Raw genomic sequence first — 19,162 nt, 5'->3', positions numbered from 1 at the left:
CATATCAAGGACCCCATCTAAAGATATTTTGTTCCGACGACCCCCAGAAGCAAAGTTTGAGTATTTTTTTTGTTGCTTTAAAACATATTCAAAGATTAGCATTTTTGTAAAATAGCACATCTACAAGCTCATAGCGTGGCACGAAGTGACATGTTATGAGCTTGTATATCTGGGTTAAGTATATCCATCCAGCAAACTGATGCAAAAATATAACCTTAGAAAGGAAAGGACCAACTCTGGCACAAAACAAACAACTCTGTGTGTGTGTGTGCGCACACACACACACACACACACACACACACACACACACACACACACACACACACACACACACACACACACACACACACACACACACACACACACACACACACACACACACACACACACACACACACACACACACACACACACACACACACACACACACACACGAGAACAGCTGATAGATCCTGACCCTTTAAGTTGATTTAAACAAGCATATGACTATTTAATTGCAATCAGATTGAAATTTGTTCCAGCCAATCCTATTCTGTGTAACAATGCCAGAAAATAATAGCATAGACATTGACACGAATAAACAGCAGGCAGAAACCCCCGAAGGGTTGGCTTTGCACAAAATGTTACACAATGCTCTTTTGCACAAAACCTATTGCCAGTATATGGATAAAAATGGAGTGTGAGCAGAGATTTGGACCAGGGTGCCCTGTGAAACACTTAATATTCTACCTAATTCTGCTTGGCTATATTGCTGTGAAGTTGTTTGACCCATTCCCTGTTGGTGGCAAATAAGATCAAATGTAATACTGACACCTGGGATGAGAAAAAACACAGGCCCTGCTACACACAGGCACTGCCGCACCACACATCACACCTACATGCCACCCACAATTCCTGCAATGTCAGTCTGTGATTTGAAAGGAAGGCATAGTAGGGGGGCTACGATTTCACAAGCATCATCTTGACTCATCTCTTTCCTTTTCCTCCCCTCTCTCTCTGTTCTTCATATTTCCATCTTTCTTGACATCTTACTGTAGCAAGGCAAAGCTCACATCTGGTGGCCAAAGCTTTTTCTCTCAGAACCAACCATTCAACTCTCAAAACAAATTCACAGCTTTTAAGGCATGGATATCAGCTTACCTACACAGCCAGACAAGGTAACACACACACACACACACACACACACACACACACACACACACACACACACACACACACACACACACACACACACACACACACACACACACACACACTTAACCATAGACATATGCTCATATCCTCAATGCACTACTAAGGGACCCCCCCCCCCCCCCCCCCCCGCCCTGCCCCTGTCAATCACAAGCAAAGAATGCACACATGCTCTATTCCTAACACTCACTCAATCCCACCCTTGGAAAATAATGTTCCTGCTTCATAGTTCATACACAAAAATACAATACTGTGCAGTGCCATCGAGAGTTTATCCTCACAGCTTGTCCACATCCCTTCTCTAAATTACAGATTGCAGAACTATGCACGGTGGCCCAGCATTCTTAGGATATTGTGGTTTTGAAAAGAAGCAAAACCCTGTCTCATTCATGGGTTAAAATAACATGCTTGACCAAAGAAAAAACAAAACAAAACACAGCCGTGTCTCATGCTAAATCTGTGCTGCAGTACAACAAAGTGCTAAGTGTCTATTGTTGGTAGGACTCGATACACCCATTTTCTATGTATGGATTTTACTCAAGGAATGTCAGCTATGTTGCGCACTCCTAGTTTGGGTGAATTATTTTAGGATGCTCTAAACACAATGTGGAATCCAACAGCATGCAACTTGACAGGAAGAAAAAACAGACAGAGGTGTTTATTTGTCTCTCTGTCGTTACAGCAACATTCTGACTACGAATCAAATATGGGCCTCTGACCCTTTTCAATACAAGTTCTTCTTCCCAATCCCCTTGACCCAAATTCCACCACAGCAGGATGGACGAGAACCCACCCCCTTCCCTGAAGGCAAACACAATAGATCTCTAAACCTCTCTGGTCTTAGAAAATAAGGATGTGGGGGTGGGGGGGTCAAATTTCTTATTGTCTAGAAGCATCATAGTGCCAAATATATGTACAATTTGCTGTACTCCCACCAACTGCTAAAGTCGATAACAACATTTAAAATGACTACAACAAGGGGTAGACCTAGTCATTCTCCATAGCCTTGGCATTGGGGAAGGGGTTATTTAACGGGGTCACAGCTGTATTGTGTGTAGGGGTGGGTGTTACTCTCACATAGTTGTTATTGTTAGGGTAGTCGTTACATTGGTGAGCCACACTATTGTTAAGCAAACAAGTCAAGACAGCCACTGCGAAGCTCACATAAAAACCACACCGGGCCATCTAATATGAAACCTAACCTCTAAATTTGTTTGACAGAGTACAAGCTCAGCGGCACCTTAGCAGCAAATCATTGCAAATGTATGCAATTACATTATCTCCCCATACAGTTAAACGGGGCTGTTTCCAGTGAAGCTCATCAGGACTGTATAAGCAGGGGGTGTGGGATGCAAGTGGGCCAGACTAGGCCCTGAGTATCTATACAGATAATAAAACAGGAACCATGTTGATTTAACAGAGTGCAGGCGTCTGCCGACTCTTTTTGATCCTTGTTTTCCGGACTGTTTTTTCTTAATAGGCACACACAACTTTTAACTTGGTTCGGGCGGGTTAGGGGTTGAGGGCTTGTGGGACGGGGGTAGGGCTCTCAAGGCTTGAGTGTAAATGGGGGGGGGGGGGGGTCTTGAGTAATGACTGTACAGGGTGGAATGTGAGGGGTGAGGCTAAAGGGGCTGAGGAGGGGACACTGAAGAGATGAAGGGGCAAGCGTTGTGAGGGCAGAGTTGAGGGGAATTGATGCCTGCCCCAAGGCTGAATGTCTAACTCGGTCTCTGACACTCACTCATTCTTTAAATGCTTCTCTCTGCTGGAGACAGGCTTTGCTTGTGTGTGTGTGTGTGTGTGTGTGTGTGTGTGTGTGTGTGTGTGCGTGCGTGCGCGCGCACACTGTAAGACTGCGAGCTCATATTAAAAAGCATCTCTGTAGCCACCAACCACTTGTTGTAAATCTATCATTATTCCCCAGTGTCTCTAGTGAGATGGGGAATCTGATAGGCTTTCTGTTGTGGCTGTTACAGCGATGAGTACTGTGTGTGTGTGTGTGTGTGTGTGTGTGTGTGTGTGTGTGTGTGTGTGTGTGTGTGAGAGAGAGAGAGATATGTATCCGGACGAGAAAGGATGGGGGCAGGGGCAGGGGCAGAGTAGTAGATGACCACAGAATGGATGCTATTCTTCAGAGACACTACAACAAACTTAATCGGTCAAATATATGCAAATCCTTGCTCCAATTACTATTGTCTGCGGCAGAAACCGAATAAACAAAAGAAGTCAGTTAAGAGAGTCTAGGGTTACAGAGCCCCCCGTGAAGGCTAGATTGAGGCCAACAGCCCCTCCCAACCCCCCACCTCTCTCCCATCTATAGGTGTGGCCCCTCTGTCTCTGAGAGCCCCTAGATGTCACCAATCAGACCCGTCACCCAACATCTATTGTCCCACCATTTGCCTTCTTCCTGTATCAGGCATAGTCTGTAACCGCATATTGTTTTAGTACAAGATGCTAGAGAACACTGCACAATGTCAACATAATTGTTTGGCATGCTATCAAATATCGAATGCAAACATATTAATTCATGTGTAAAGCGAAACATTCCAGCCCTGCTTTGTTAAAAACCATCACTCTTTAGTTATATGTCCCACAGAGGAATCAGCCCTGGCATGTAATTAATTCCATATAGGCCCCTTCCTCCTCCCTCCCCATCCTCTGTGGCTAAGCTGAATAACCCCATTGGGAGTTCAGATCCCACTTCATCTAATTGAAATACTTCACATGAAGAAGAGACATGCACATCAGCCCCAGATGGTGGGGTGGGCTAAAGCAGGCTTTGAAAATATGTCCCCAAATACGTTTCTGTGTATTTACGTCTGCCAGTTGTCATGTCATGTGTGAAATTCTTTTCCCACCAAGGAGATATGTGCATGGTGATATTGGATGGTGATGGGAGTTTTGAGGAAATTGGACTGGGTATAATCCTAATAGTTTTGGTACAATCACCACCAATGTCTTGATCTTAAAATGAACATATTTTTACTTAAGAACTATGGGAAGTTGTCTAGGAAATACACGATGAAAAACAAACTAAACTAAACCAATTTGTAGAAAAGAGAGCAATATTATTAGTGTAAATCCTGAAGTTCTACAATATGTAAATAGTGGCCATCACTTGTCCTTGTCAGCCAGGACAACTTCAAGCTAACCACACCCTCAAGACAACAATGCCTTTGGTTACACTCCACTGTCTAGGGAGAAACCACAAGTTTGATGCAAGATGCAAGTTCATCTAGTACACATTTACTGCAAACATACACCAAATAAAGCACTTTCCCGCCCTACATCTGGTAAATAAATAAATCATATACAGTGTATGTGTATAACATCTAATTAACTAATTAATTAATTAATTGATTAATTACTGCACTGATGTCTAAAGTCAAATCATTCAGTCTAGAACCATCTACTTCAGAGAAATCCACTCAAAATTGCAGCGCTTACCTGTTAATGTAATTGTTCCAAGCATTGGTAAAACTCCCAAATACTTTCCTCCAAAAAAAGAATTATATATATATATACAAAAATAAAGTATCAAAAATAGATCCTATAATTTTGAGGGTGAAAACCAACCAAAAAGTTAAAAAAAAATAAAGTCTCCACTCTCCAGTCACTATATATTGTTTCAGTTCTCTGCCTTTACGCTTAGTGAAACCTAGAGAGTGTGCTTGTCCAAGAGTTGGTTCCCTCTTAACGTCCGTCTATGTCTCAGGTTCTTTCTCCCTCTCTCTTTCAGGCAGTCAGCGCTTGCTCCAGTTGGTATGAGGAGAAATAGTGGGCTACGTGCACATTTCAACACACTGACACGCATGTCATGTTAAGACCACCCCCTCCACCCCTCGCCCTCCCACCTCCTCCCCTTTTCTTTCAGCTGTTCTGAATGAGTTTTGCCCCCCCCCCCCCTCCCTCCCCGCCCGTATTCAACCTCCCCCATTCCTCTCTCTTCTCTCCATCTCTCCCTCAGCTCCCGTCCGGGGATGGCTCATCATGTGATCTTTCAGGGAAATGACTCTCTAGCTCCCCTTCGCCACCCCCAAACTATCACTTGCTTGCACACACACAATGTATGGGGAATACACTGTGTGTGTACAAACCCCATGCAAGCTTGATGACCCCATCTCTCTCAATTCAATTCAAAGGGCTATATTGGCAAGAGAAAACATACGTTTACATTGCCAAAGCAAAAAGTGGAACAATACAGTCAAAACAAAATGTATGAACATTATTGAATGTCAGAATCTCCAATAAATCAATTTCTATGTACCAAGATCACTCGATGCAGATAGTGCGGGGATACACACAATGATTTGTCTTTAGGGTGGTTGTGTTCCATTTGATATCCTTCTCCTTTCACAGCAGCTCTCTCTCTTTCTCTCTCTGACACACACATGCACGCACGCACACGCGCACAATAATGCACAAACATAAACGCACTGAGGCTGGGGGTGTAGGAATGCTGGGTGGTGGCCGGTGTCTAGGTGATGCCTTATTAAAGACAGATCTCATTGTGGTGGGGGGTTGGGTTTGTCCACCCTAATACCCATGTGTCCTTAAAAAAAAACACAGTTTAGAAAAGTGAATGGAAAAACGCTGGTCCTGGAGGCCCAGTTCTCTTTTCACCCACTCCCTGTCTCGGGAGACACAGCAGGACTCTCCCCCGTATCTCATGGCTCATGTCACCGCTCATACAGTGGAATGTTGACAGAGGCCGACCACAGAGGGAATGCACTGGCTATAGGAAGCCTAAGGGACTTTATGTTTTTCATTTCTTTCTTTCTTTCTTTCTTTCTTTCTTTCTTTCTTCAGGGTTTCAGCATGTTTTTTCAGGCTGGGTGTCCTGAGTCCATGCAACACTCACAAACCAAGTATGAAGTATTTCAAGTTTTCACCACATTTACAATAATAGCATTAGTTTTGATAAATGTTTACCATGTTCTGTTGAAAGGTGCAGTCACTAGGTGTGCTACTGCTAAGCACGAATAAAAATTATCCTGATGAAAACGACTATGGTGTGCAATGCATATGTGTATGCATACATGAATGGAAAATACATGAACGTGCGTGCATACTAGTTTTGAGATAGGGTTTACCCATTTTCAACCAATGTTCAAATAGTCGGTCACTCACCAATGCTCATTATAAGATGGTACCAAATCTGCCTACCAGTGACATCATCGGTAGGCAGGTTTGGCAATTGTTAAATGAGAAATGGTGCCATCTTAACACTTTACAGTTTGCAGAAAAAAACACGGGAAAGTACAGTTCAATACAAGGTCTGCTAAGAGGATTTAAAACCCAAGAAAACCTATATGGCTTATTTCCATTGGGGTGAGTTAATATGCACATATGCACTTTTAATGGCATACAAATATACAGTACTGTGCAAAAACCTCATGTAAACGGTTAGAAATCAAAAAGAAATAATATATAAACAATTACATTGCAACAATTTCCCAACTGACTTAGAGGACAGTTTACAATCTACAACACCATGAGTGCCCACACGCTGCTGCCTGTCTGTGTCCCCCAGCTGTGAATGCTAATAGACCATTCTCAATGAAGTGAGACACATTTAATTCAGCTTTTGTCTGCGAAAAAATAGACACTAGAGAGGAATGCGAATAAGTCCTCAGGTAAATACCTGAACAATCAGTCGCTCACACACTTCGACACTGTCCACACTGGAATGTGTGAATTCCACCTGGAATGCCCCCAAATGGCTGATAGCACTAGTAATTAAGTGCTGTCTGGCAGACTTTTTTTTGGTGTACCTGTGTCCCACTGTGTGTGAGTTCTAAGTAAGTCACAGCAATTACATCAATGACAAACAACAAAGAGACGTATTAATTTCTCCTTAACTGTATAAACAATAAATCTGTCAGCAGTGAGCACAACATCATTTCTACACAATTTAATTAGAACTTCTAAGATGACATGGAACGTTTATGATGGAGGTTACAAGCTATTATCACGGCAAGTAAAAATAATGCAACTAAAAACTGTAATTCAAACTAAGTGACAAAACAAAAGTATCAAAGTGACAGCAGGGTTGCTATGGGGGGGGGGGGGGGGGAGAGTTGATTTGGGAAGGGTGCTACAAAGTTTTGAACTTAATTAAAAACAAATGATTGTATTTTCTCATTACTCCGCTATGCTTCCTGTTGTGTGTTTCTTCAGAATCAGTGAACTGAGGGAGTCATGAATACCAAGGTCTGCAGCCATGAATGGAAGTCTTCATGGTCTCACCAAGGCTTTAAAAAGAGGAGAGGTGAATACATGTGGGGGAAGGGAAGAAGACACTCTCACGTCAAGTCTCTCTCTTTCGTGCTGTACCTCTTTAGGAGAGGCTGATGGATATTCATTTCATGCAAAAATAGGGTTGTCAAAATGACCTTTATAGAACATAAACATAAAGGCCTGCTTTGTTCAGCCAAAGTAGAAAATTGAGTTATGTCTGTTTTGCAAGCTGCTTCACCAGAGTGTACTCATGGACACCACTGTCTGGTCAAAATAACCCCATTCCACTGACTTAAAATCCAAATGAATCTACTGAAAGCATATTTTTCTTTACATTTACGAGAATTAGTAAATGACAATAAAAGGTCATGCTTATTATCTATTTTGCCAGTGGTGGGACAAAACAACCAATAACATTTGACTGGTGATTCCTAGCCTGAATCAGACAATGATTCTGAATGAGAAACAAAGTTTTGATATTCAACAAAGACACAGTGGAATCTGGATATATTGTGAGACAGACACCCTTCCTCCTGCCCCCAGTCATTTTAACAGTCATTCACCAGGAATGTGGTTATGAGTTATGACACACCAGCAAAGCCCGCTATTATTGATGTGACTAAGTGGGTGGATATTTCTCCCTCTCAACAGCACATTCACCATGCTATGCCACACACACCTTCACTTACTATTACTACTACAGTATTTTATGCTGAGTGGCCAGCGAGTCACACTGCTTCCTCTACACATGGCATGAGTCATCAACACTCCATGTTCCTGGACTCGGATACTGAGGCATTTAACCACATAAACCCACCCCAAAGTGTCTCTATTCAGCTGCAAACATTGGCAATCTAACTCAAAATATGACACAATGTGGGCTTGTAGAACGGCTATTTTCAGCTAAAATATTTTTGTTTAAAGGGAAAAGGCAATTCCAACCTGGGGTGGGGTCTATGATAGACCCCAGGTTGGACTAGGGTCAATGGTGTATACAGGGTTTAAAATTTGAATAAACACACAGCCTTGGGCCTTATAGTTCCTCGTCTTGTGGTTCACGTGGTTGACACATTGCTCAGACTGAGATTTTGGTTAACCCCCCCCATAGGCCACCCCCACTTCCTTGTAGTTCCCGATGATTAAAACACGCTGCCATCACAGACCTCAATGATTCGTGAATCGTGAGCGTATTGTGTAATTAAATTGTCATTATGTTAAGTTATGATAACGCAGAGCCAAGACAGACACTGGCGGTGACGCCTTGCATATCTCCAGAATCTGAAAACATGCCTCCATGCAGGAATGTTGTGTGTATGTGGAGGGGAGGGGGGGCTTAAATACTAGGGTGGGGGGGGGGGGGGGGGGGGGGGGGGTTAGGGTCTTGGGTGGGGTGGGCTTTGTAGCCTGTAAAGAAGTGTATGACATCACTGGACACCATCGACCGAATTCCAAGAACCGTGTAGGATGATGTTGAAATAATTGGAGGAAAAGGAAATGAGGGCCATGTATTAGGTGTGTGTATGTGCACCAGATCAAATAATTTGCATTTTGTCGCCTTTCTTCTCCAACCTTCTCATTCTTTCTCTCTCTTCTCTCAAATCCACACCCCAAATGTCGAATCGCTCTCCCTCTTTTCTCTCTCTCTTGAACCCCCCATCCTTCCCCACCTCCTGTATGCGTGTGGACCAGGGGGGCGGATAAGAATGTCGGACAGGAAACTCCGTCAATCCTTGACATCACTGCTTCCTGTCCTACGTGCCCGTTTCCTAGAGTTACATTACATGCACTTTGTCCTACAACCCTTCCGCCTTTTCATCCTGGTTGACAATTAAGAATGACTGTAGTTTACGGTTATTAGTGAAGTGTTTCTTGAGCAAGTTGCGTGGCACTGTGATGATTATGTGAGATGTAGTCATCACACACAAATTAATGTTGGTTATCAGTGTCAGTTCCATAAACAGTTATAGCATTTTAGGTGGCATGCATTAGGGATGCATGTTCCTATGTCTGTATTACCACCGCCGTGCTATATGACAGTCTGGTGTGTTGCCGTCCTATTAAATTGTTAGCATTAAAAGAAGAAAAGGAGGGTGGCTAAACTCTAGTTTACTAAAGTTTTCATGCCCTTACAACCCACAAAACACTTACGAACATCGAACCACACATTGATGAAGGCTGAATGGCCATAAAAGGTTTGGGGTCTTGGTATTGGTCACCCATTCTTTGTATCCAGATTTCACTGTGAAACCAGGAAGCTGAGGGTGAAACAGCTAACTCATAACGCTTTTAGAAATGGCCCACATTTACAAACGAATAAGATCCAAATGAGCAGGAAATGCCAGCTCAGCCACTAGACACAACTGTAAAGATAATGTGTTAAGCAAGGCTCTACAGTTGATATGCAGTTTGAACTATAGAAATTGGCCGATAGATCAAAATGTTGCTACTCGTGTTTTAACTGGTAAATGAGAGCAATTCCCCCATCCCTGCGAGTTTTAGAATATATTTTAATTTACTCAGACAAAGCTCACTCTAGGATGAATAATACATGTGGCTGTGCCTTTTCCATCAGGACCCATGCAAGATTTGGAACGAAACTACATCAGTATCCTCTTTCAGATCATTCCTGAAAGACTGGCTTTTATATAGAAGCCAGTTTCAGACCTATTTCTTCACTCTCACTTTTAGTTGATTTTTAATTATCTGTGTTGTTATTCATGTCATCACTGTTTTGCCAAATTCACTGCCTTTTTTTGCTATTATTGTAATGTTGTTCATGTCATGAAAGGTGCTATACAAATAAAGTTTATTGTATTATATTATTATATGTATAGTGTTGCCCTTTAGTTACTTTCCTTTTCCTTCATCATGACCCTTTATTATCTAATATATTACTTATCTCTAACTAATTAAGCAATAGAAGACGAGAGGGAGTGTGTTATGTAACGTCACAGGCCTGATCGCAGACACAAGCCGACCACAGATTTCATACATATCTGATTTACTATGACGAATTATGGTACGATATCAAGGTTTGAAGAAGAGCTCATTCTGCTCTGTTTATATGTGTTGCTAAGCAACTCCTAGCCTTTATGATAGAGCAAATAGCTCACGGCTCTTGGCCGATCAGATTGCTTGATCAGAATCTTGTTTCAACTCATTTTCATGCTATGTGATTTGTTTCATTGTGCCTTTTATTCTATAAAGCACTTTGTAAACTGGAAAGTGCTGTGCTACTGTATATAAAACATGATAATGATGATGATCGATAGCAGCAGCAGATTCAGTAGTAGTAGTATTATGGCATAGTAAATGTAGCAGCTTTATAGGAAGCTTTAGTTTGTCAACAGTCCAGTTATTATTATTATTATTATAAATGTGAAGAATGGGGGATTGAATGCCCACTAGTACAAATCACTTTCACACACCCTTGAAGCGGCTCACCCTGCCTAGAAGCCAGAGATGGCATCCCCTCCAAGCCCCCTCTGGTTTAGAGATGAGACCCACTCCCAGACCATCTGTATTTCATGGGAATGTGCCAAGAGCTTTCTCCACGACTGCTCTTTTTCCGTGGTCTTTCTCACTGCACATCAGCTTGGCTAACCTCGGTCTTGAGATTCGATTTCACGTATTGGGCCTGCTTTACATTAATAATGTGTTCCATTAAGTCGCAACCGGGGTAACAGTGGCCATAATGCTATTAAAGTACAAGGGGGAAAAGGGGGGGTACGGCCACATTCCTGGCCTATTCTCTCGATCCTCCTTGTGTTTGGGGGAGGTTAGGGCGGGGTTGGGGAGGAAGATTAGGCTTGCAAAAAGGTTTACACATCCAAACTATAAATACTAGGTGCTGGACAAACATTATAGTAGAGTCCATACAATAGATCACTGTTTCCCAAACAGTGGGTCAGGACCCATTTGTGGGTCACAGGCCAATTTTTATGGGTCACAACTAGAGTAAAAATCCCATTTTCTTTTCCTACTGTACATTATTTATATATATTATATATATGTCTCTCTATTGCTGTGGTATTGCTCATTGCCATTAAATTATATGACCACCTTTTTAGGTGAGCAGAGGCTCACATGCAGAGCTTTACGTGCAGAATGGAACTTGTGGTATAGTATACTCATAAATTATCATGGGAGCATTATCTAGTGTGCAGACACTATTGTATGTTACCGAGGAAGATCAGGTTCCCTGATGTCGGGAAAAAGTGAGTGGGAGGCTGCCCTGTCTGACCCTGCCATTATACAGTAATGTCCGACGTGTCTCCTCTAAAGAGTTTTAACATGCTAGTATACTACTACTGATGAAATGCTCTTTCCTTGGCTTACATGCCCTAAAGTAGCCTCCAGTAGTGAGCCCACTTCATAACAAATGACGATGCAAACATTGTTTCCTAGATGGGACTTAATTTAAACATTGACTGCATAGTGCCTGACTGTATAGAGCGTCGCAGTCCCGGCTGTAAAGCCATATTTATAGGTGTAGGTAGGGTAGCCCATCGCAGTGCGTCACGTTGTGAGCTTGTAGATGTTCTGTTTATCGGTGCATAACATCACCGTGCAAGTAGGCATGTCAAAATGATTGAATAATCGTCTGATCGCAATTATTTGAGATGATCGCAATTCTTTTTGCATAATCGTTTCAAAGTTGAAACATTTCCATTTCAACATTTTTCAAATATTTAAGAGAAAAGTTGAAATAGCAGATCTACGAGCTTGTAGATCAGCTATTGCCGGGATTTATTTATTTTAAGTAATTATTAAATACTGTATATCAGGATTGTCTTTGTATATTCAAGTTATTTGTCATATATACCCTTACCATTTTTTATTACAAAGCCTAAAAGGCTAAAAGCCTAAAAACAGAAATGTACTTTTATTCTAATGTTCAGTACCAAAAACACAAAAAAACGTTAATTACAAATTAAATGTTGTGATCCATGACAGCCCTACTTAAAGCACATTTGAACTGTGCCTTGCCTAAATAGTTTAATCTGAGATGTGGGATCCCATCCTTTCCATAGAGGGTTAATGCATCATTATGCTAGCCTAAGCATGTAGTAAGATGGGAGATAGATGCAGTGTTTGAAAGTGAGCAAACCGACAGTAAGGCATCTTCTTTCTGTAAGAACGCAAGACGATTCTTCCTAATACTAGATGCAAAGAAAGAGACCACCTTCTTCAAATGGAAATGTTGACTGCAACCGCTTGCATCATTTGGAATATAAAACAAAGTTATGGGCAAAATAACAACAGAAAAAGAGCCAGCGGCTGGACTGCATTATGACTTATGAGGCAGTACAGAGGGAAGCCATATTGGCAGAGATTTGAAATAACTAGAGTGCTACAACAGAGGGAGGGGTCTCTTTCAGAGGCATGATGAAACATTTTGGCCATGAGTAAATGTCTGTCCCATGGCACCTCGCCTAAGAACCACACGCACAGGTACTGGAATCTGCAAAAGATGCAGATTCACTTTCAGTATGTCAGTAAGAAGACTAAGGTCAAATGGTTTACAAATAATAAAGTTGGCTTTAACCTGTTTGAAGTACCACCAAGTAAGATAAGACAATGAGTAGAGCAGAGGAATGTTTAGTTTGGTAGAACTTATTTGACAAACGCCTTATGGGGGTAAAACCCCACCAACGTGGTAGTCCACATGGGTTCAAACAAATCTTCACTATTTTGGCCAACAATATTTGACTGATGTTTGAAGTTCAAGCCAATAAATAAACTGTGTGTTGAGCACACAATGGTAAACTCTCTCTCTCTCTCTCTGTGCAGCCTTCCATTAAAGACTTCATCAGTCCTCTGAAGCGGGACTGCCAGCCATCTGGGAGGGACAGGCTAGGCTCCGGCCAGTGAATTAGATCAGCTATGATGTCATGCTCTGAACCCCTCACTGTAGCCCATCACTCCCACCCCTGGAACCTAAACACACACACATGCACACACACACGCACGCACGCGCACGCGCACACACACACACACCAAAGCACAGCCCTAACCTCCAATCCACACACACACACACACACACACACACACACACACACACACACACACACACACACACACACACACACACACACACACACACACACACACACACACACACACACACACACACACACACACACACACACACACACACACACACACACACACACACACACACACACACACACACACACACACACACACAAAGCACAGCCCTAACCTCCAATCCAGCTGTTTCTAAAGGAATTCATTTATGATACCAGCTAGCTTCATTTCAAGGGCTTTGGTTATTTATTTCCTCATGTAATATTTACATATTTAGTTTCCTTTCTGCTAAAAGGCCCAGGCATAAAATAAATTGTGCGTGTTGCCAAAACCAGGGACTTGTTTCTGTGGCTTCTCAAAGGACCGACTCTCGCAGCATTAGGCCTGACTCACACGTGCACAACAGATTGCACAACATTTTTGCTGTATGAGGGGGAGGGGGGCAGTCGAAACACAGCCGAAAGCCGTACAACAAAAACATTGTGTCAAACCATGTGACTTCCATTGGAAATGCATTGGGAGCTTGCAAAGGAAAGGAAAGGTATATGTTTACCCAGGGTGGACTAAGCTCAAGAACTTGTTTACAGCCAGGCCCTGCTCATAGAACATTTCATGGTAGAGGTTCAATGCCTTGTCCAAGGGCACTTCAGCTGTGGTAATTTTAACGTGCCGGTCCGGGGATACGAACTAGCGACCTTCCGATATCAAGACCGCTCCGCAAACCGTTCGGCCACCGCGGACTCTAAAACATTGGAAAGTGGTGGCATCAGTAAACAAGTCTCATACAGTGAGTAGCCTTAGGCTTCACTCACACCTTTCGATCTAGCATACAAATTGATGCATGCTAGATGTAAGCAAAGGGTTTGTTTACATCTTGCCCCAATGCATTTCCAATGGGAGTCACATGGTTTGACACAACATTGTGTTGTACGGCTTTCGGCTGTGTTTCGACTGCCCCCCCTCCCCCTCATACAACAAAAATGTTGTGTCAAACCATGTGACTCCCATTGGAAATGAATTGCAGGCTTGCATCAGTCAATAAGTCTCATGCATCAGCTATACATCAATCTGTTGTGCACGTGTGAGTCAGGCCTAATGCAGAACACCACTCCCACTTTAAAGTTGAGCTGACTGATGACAAATGTTACGGTTTGATATACTATCTTAGACCACCACTTTCCAATGTTTTAGTGTTATTTTATCAATTTCTGTTTAAATCAAATTGAAAAACATTGATTTGATAAAATTAAACTTATCATCAAATAAATAAAAATAAGCACAAATAATAACTTAGATCAAAACAAGTTCAGGTTCAGGTTTATTTGTCATGTGTATAGATACAGAGTATAAATACAATGACATTTATTTTGCTCAGAGCACTCTCAGTCTTACATATTAAGTATATACAGTTTAACCACGTGAGCCACCTATTCCGGCCTAGACATGTCATAAGCCAATATGCAGTGAAAATGTAGAATATTTGCTTCAAATCTACAAGCTAACAATACATTGTGTTGTGACCAAGCCCCCAGTAAGGCTATCCAACGTTGAAGCTGCCACTACCTACTGGCGAAAAGTGGAACTGCAGCACGTTCATGGAGGTGGACGGACGTTCATGACATCATGTGCATAACGTGCGTCATCCCAGGACCTCAAATTTGAGGTCCGGGCTTAACTTCCGCTCACTCGAGCCATTGAGTTATAATTGTACTTCCGACAGTCTTCCGGGTGCTTCAAAACGCCACTGAGCAACTTCCATCGAAATGAATAGCGTGTGGGGCGGGGCTAACGCTCCGGTTCGGTCTCTATCCTTTTATTACTCTATGGTTGTGACGCGTTGTGAGTTTGTAGATCAAAGTATAGACCCCTGGGGGACCCTGGTCAGCTTAAAATAACGCACACATTTATCTAACTACTCTGAGATGTTTTAAAAAATATATGTTTTTCACTTTTAGAACATATCCATTGTCATAACAGAGATATAGTTAACAACACAGGGGGGGGCATTTGTATGTCAATAGTCAGGGAGTCATTTCATTCACATGACATCCAGACAGTGCATTCCAGTCATTCCCGTTTGTAAACTTAAGGCATCTTATGTGTCTAAAAACATTTGAGGTGAGAAATAGGCAATTCAGTAACAAACATGCTTCAGTATTGTCTGTCTCTCTCTCTCTCTAGCCAAATTCCAAAACTCTTAACTTCCACTCTCACTTCCTCCACTCACACCTCAGTCCGCCTTCGAGCGAGGAGGTGAGGATTTTGAGAGTTCAGATGAACCAAGTTGGATTGAATAGCCAAATTCCAATACTCAATTTCCTCTGTCCTCCATATGCCATGTTCTATTGGACGCTGTATTTCCAATATGCTTAGGAATTGTGCTGTTTGACATGCATTCTTCCACAGCCATGCAAACAAACAGCGATTGTGTAAATAAAGATCAATGAAACTATTATTTAATTAGCTGCTTTGGTAGTTTAATCAATGTTAATTATACATATATACATACATACTGTACATACACATACATACATACATACATACATACATGCATACACAGTATATGTATTCGTTCTCGTCCCAAAGTTAATTAGGGACAAGAGCGATTTCCGAGTCACGCTGGAGGACGTGAGTGTAGGAGGCCAATCGGCAAAAATTAAGGTAATGGAATTTGGCTTCTCTTCTCTCTGCCTTGCAGTGTGCCTACAATTCACCTATAATGACATGCTCAAAATTGGGATGCCAAGTTGAAAGTGGCTAGAAATAGAGACACATCAGCTGTATAATTGCTGATACTGATACCAATTTCATCACAAAAAGGCAAATATATATTGACCAGAACAATATATTGTTTGGGCTGCGGCTCTACTTTAACCCCATGGACCTACTATTCCTATGTTTCTATTCTGGGGCAAACATTCAGCGATAAAAGCGTACACTACAGGCTCACAGATGTATTGTGAGCATGTTGAGAATGCAGCTATTTCCGGCCAATGAAGTATATAGGGTGGATAAAGTGCTCTTACAGACAACAGCCCAAGACACAAAACAGTTTATCTCACTGGGTTATCCGAGGACTTTCAAAGATTGCTCCCGCCCCCCCATGTGCTGTGAGGTCAGCCTGCATGCAGGAAGACAAGACGTTGAAGCCCGACACACATATCCTTTTTTCCTTCCTCTCTTCCTCCCTCATAGCTTCCTGTGGGACTGAGTGGCAGAAGGGACTGATAGACCAATCTAAAAACCGTGGAACGATGGAACAAATACAAGCATTCACATGATAAGGACCTTCTATACTAGTTGACTATTAAGATAGATAGTTAGTTATTTGGATAATGATGTTTAAGCACATGAAACATAGTGTGTATGTGCATGTAATAATGGGTGAACATCCGGCCGAAATAGCCTATTTACAAACTCACAAACATTGTAATGCCACAATATGTGAGCTTATTGTAGATCGGGTGTTTTCAGCAAAGGCATTTGGTGTGTAGAGGAAAAAGGAAGAGGGCCAAATAGACCCCGGGGGCTCCCCAGTCAACAAAGTATGTAGGGTTTATGTCAGGGGTGTGGAGTCCATAATAGGTAGGTAACACACTAGGACTAGGTAAAATGCCACTTCATGCGGGCCAGACCAGTTGTGCATGCGCAAACATGCATGCACATGCATGCGCACACACCCCTACCTGCTCTCATGTGTCTCAGTCTTTGCTATAACTATAAAATGAGTGTTTTAAGGAAAGCATTATACTCAATTCTCTCTCTCTCTCTCTCTCTCTCTCTCTCTCTCTCACATCTTTCTTTCTATGAGAAATTGGGGGAGAATCAAGTGGAAACTGGCAACAACAATGGTGTCCTAAGCTTGCAAATGGTGAAAAGGAGAGGCACAACAACTTGAGGAGGCAGGGGCATCGTGTGTGTGTGTGTGTGTGTGTGTGTGTGTTCAATAAAATAGAAAACAAATGTTTAAGAAGTAGTGAAAATAGCCAATCTACAAGCTCACAACGTGGCACGAAGTGACGCGATGTGAGGTTGGGTCCCGGGATAATTTCTCTTTTTGGGAGTCTGGGAACCACTGTTCTACCGAATGGGAGAAAGAGAGAAATATATTATGAGGTGAGTTTTTTATGATATGAGATGAGGTTTGTAACTTTACAAATGGCCGTATGGCACCTGCGTACATGTGTCTTTGATGTGCAGCCTGTTGTTGTTTTGTTGTTATCAGTGAAATGTTTCCTCAGTTCTCCCACAATTCCTTGCTGTCTTTATCTGGCTGGCAGAGGCAAAACAGTGCTGGGATAGTATGTACTCCTCCATACCTTCTGCTCTGCTATCTTCGCTCTCTCCCACTTTATACCTCCATCCTCGACTCCCTAGAGCCTCGAATGTCCTTCACCTTTGATTGTTTTCTATATCCAAACTCAAGTATTTAAGGTTAAACTATGGATATTTCCATCTTCAGTGTGACCTAGAAATTAAACCTGATTGGAAATTAATAAAAAATATTGAGCACAACAGCCTGTTTGGTCCACTTTACTCTGACTATGTTGTCTCCTCGTTAATACTCATGTATGGTTTGTGCTACAGGCATTATCAACAACCAGTGAAAATGTGATGGGCTGCCTCAGCTATGCGAGGAGACAAGAAGAGTCTCCTTTGTGTCTCCATAGGGAACCTGTTGGTCATCAAATAATTGGCTTAAGAATGCGACAAAAACTAAAATCTATCCATGAATGAATTCAAGTCTCCATGGGGTGATAGAAAAAAGTCATTTTTATGGTGAACTTTAGTGCCCACTTGGTTTCCTTTCCACAAGCCATAATGCATATCTGTGGGTTGACTGTGCTTTCATTAGGTGCACACAACCTACACAAATGACTTTTGAGGCTTGCAAATGCACACAATGCCACACCTGCTTGGACATGCAAACGCGTTGCACCGTGCAGTGAGACATAACTAGATAAACAGCCAGCCACAGATTTGTAGAATAGAATAAACACACAGACAGACATAGATACAAACCGTAAACTGGCTCCCTAAAGAGTCCTGCAGCCCTAACTTACAACACAAACCCAAAAGCTTTGGTTTTAAAGGAACACTTTTTCAACCTCATCTTCATATAATCGGTCCTCTCTAATGCTCATTATAAAATGGCACCATTTCTGTCTGCTAACTGTCGCAGAAGTGGGCTGGTGGACAGTTCAGAAACCTGCCAACCAATGATATCACAGGAAGGCATTCCAAGGTAATGTTAACTTGCTAAAAGTATTATTTTGATAACATATTTTCCAAAAATGGGAGCCAACCCAGGGCAAAGCCACAGTGCGTCTACCTACGTAGACGCACGTAGGTAGACACACTGCGGCGTGACAGCTTAGCTAACAACACTGTAGAGCTCAAGAACCTGATGTTAGATAGGAAAGTGTGGAGGGCAGCGATCCAGGAGTCCTGAGTTGGTGTTGGCTTGATCTCACTCTCGCAGTAACTAACTATTTGCAATAACATGGAATCAATCCTTCCTGTTCCTCAATCACAGAGAAACAAAGATGAAGTTGATTGACAATGTCTTGTACTTAATTGCGACCGTACGTCGCATTTACTATTAAAACGTGCATTGTTTCTTCTCCCTTCTCGCCCTCAGGGCGTCTTACTGGTATCATCATGACTAGGTAGCTTT

The 19,162-nt window shown here is 42.2% G+C and overlaps 1 protein-coding gene across 2 annotated transcripts in view; it reads right to left on the bottom strand.

Annotated features, from left to right (window-relative positions):
- akap12b (A kinase (PRKA) anchor protein 12b) overlaps positions 1–19,162 on the bottom strand; it is a 62,841-nt gene that overhangs the window by 8,999 nt on the left and 34,680 nt on the right. The window contains exon 1 of one of the 2 annotated variants that reach the window (XM_083790311.1): positions 4,642–4,929. The exons of the other annotated variant lie outside the window; for it this stretch is intronic. Coding sequence (XP_083646437.1) covers positions 4,642–4,666 — 25 coding nt within the window. The 5' untranslated portion in view covers positions 4,667–4,929. Of the gene's footprint in view, positions 1–4,641; positions 4,930–19,162 lie in introns of those variants that run through there. 2 annotated transcript variants of the gene reach the window in all.

The sequence above is a fragment of the Protomyctophum parallelum genome (genome assembly GCF_964188405.1).
Source record: "Protomyctophum parallelum genome assembly, chromosome: 19".
Lineage (NCBI taxonomy): Eukaryota > Metazoa > Chordata > Actinopteri > Myctophiformes > Myctophidae > Protomyctophum > Protomyctophum parallelum.
The sequence above is the reverse complement of the archived record's forward strand: the minus strand, read 5'-3'. Positions and strand labels throughout refer to the sequence as shown.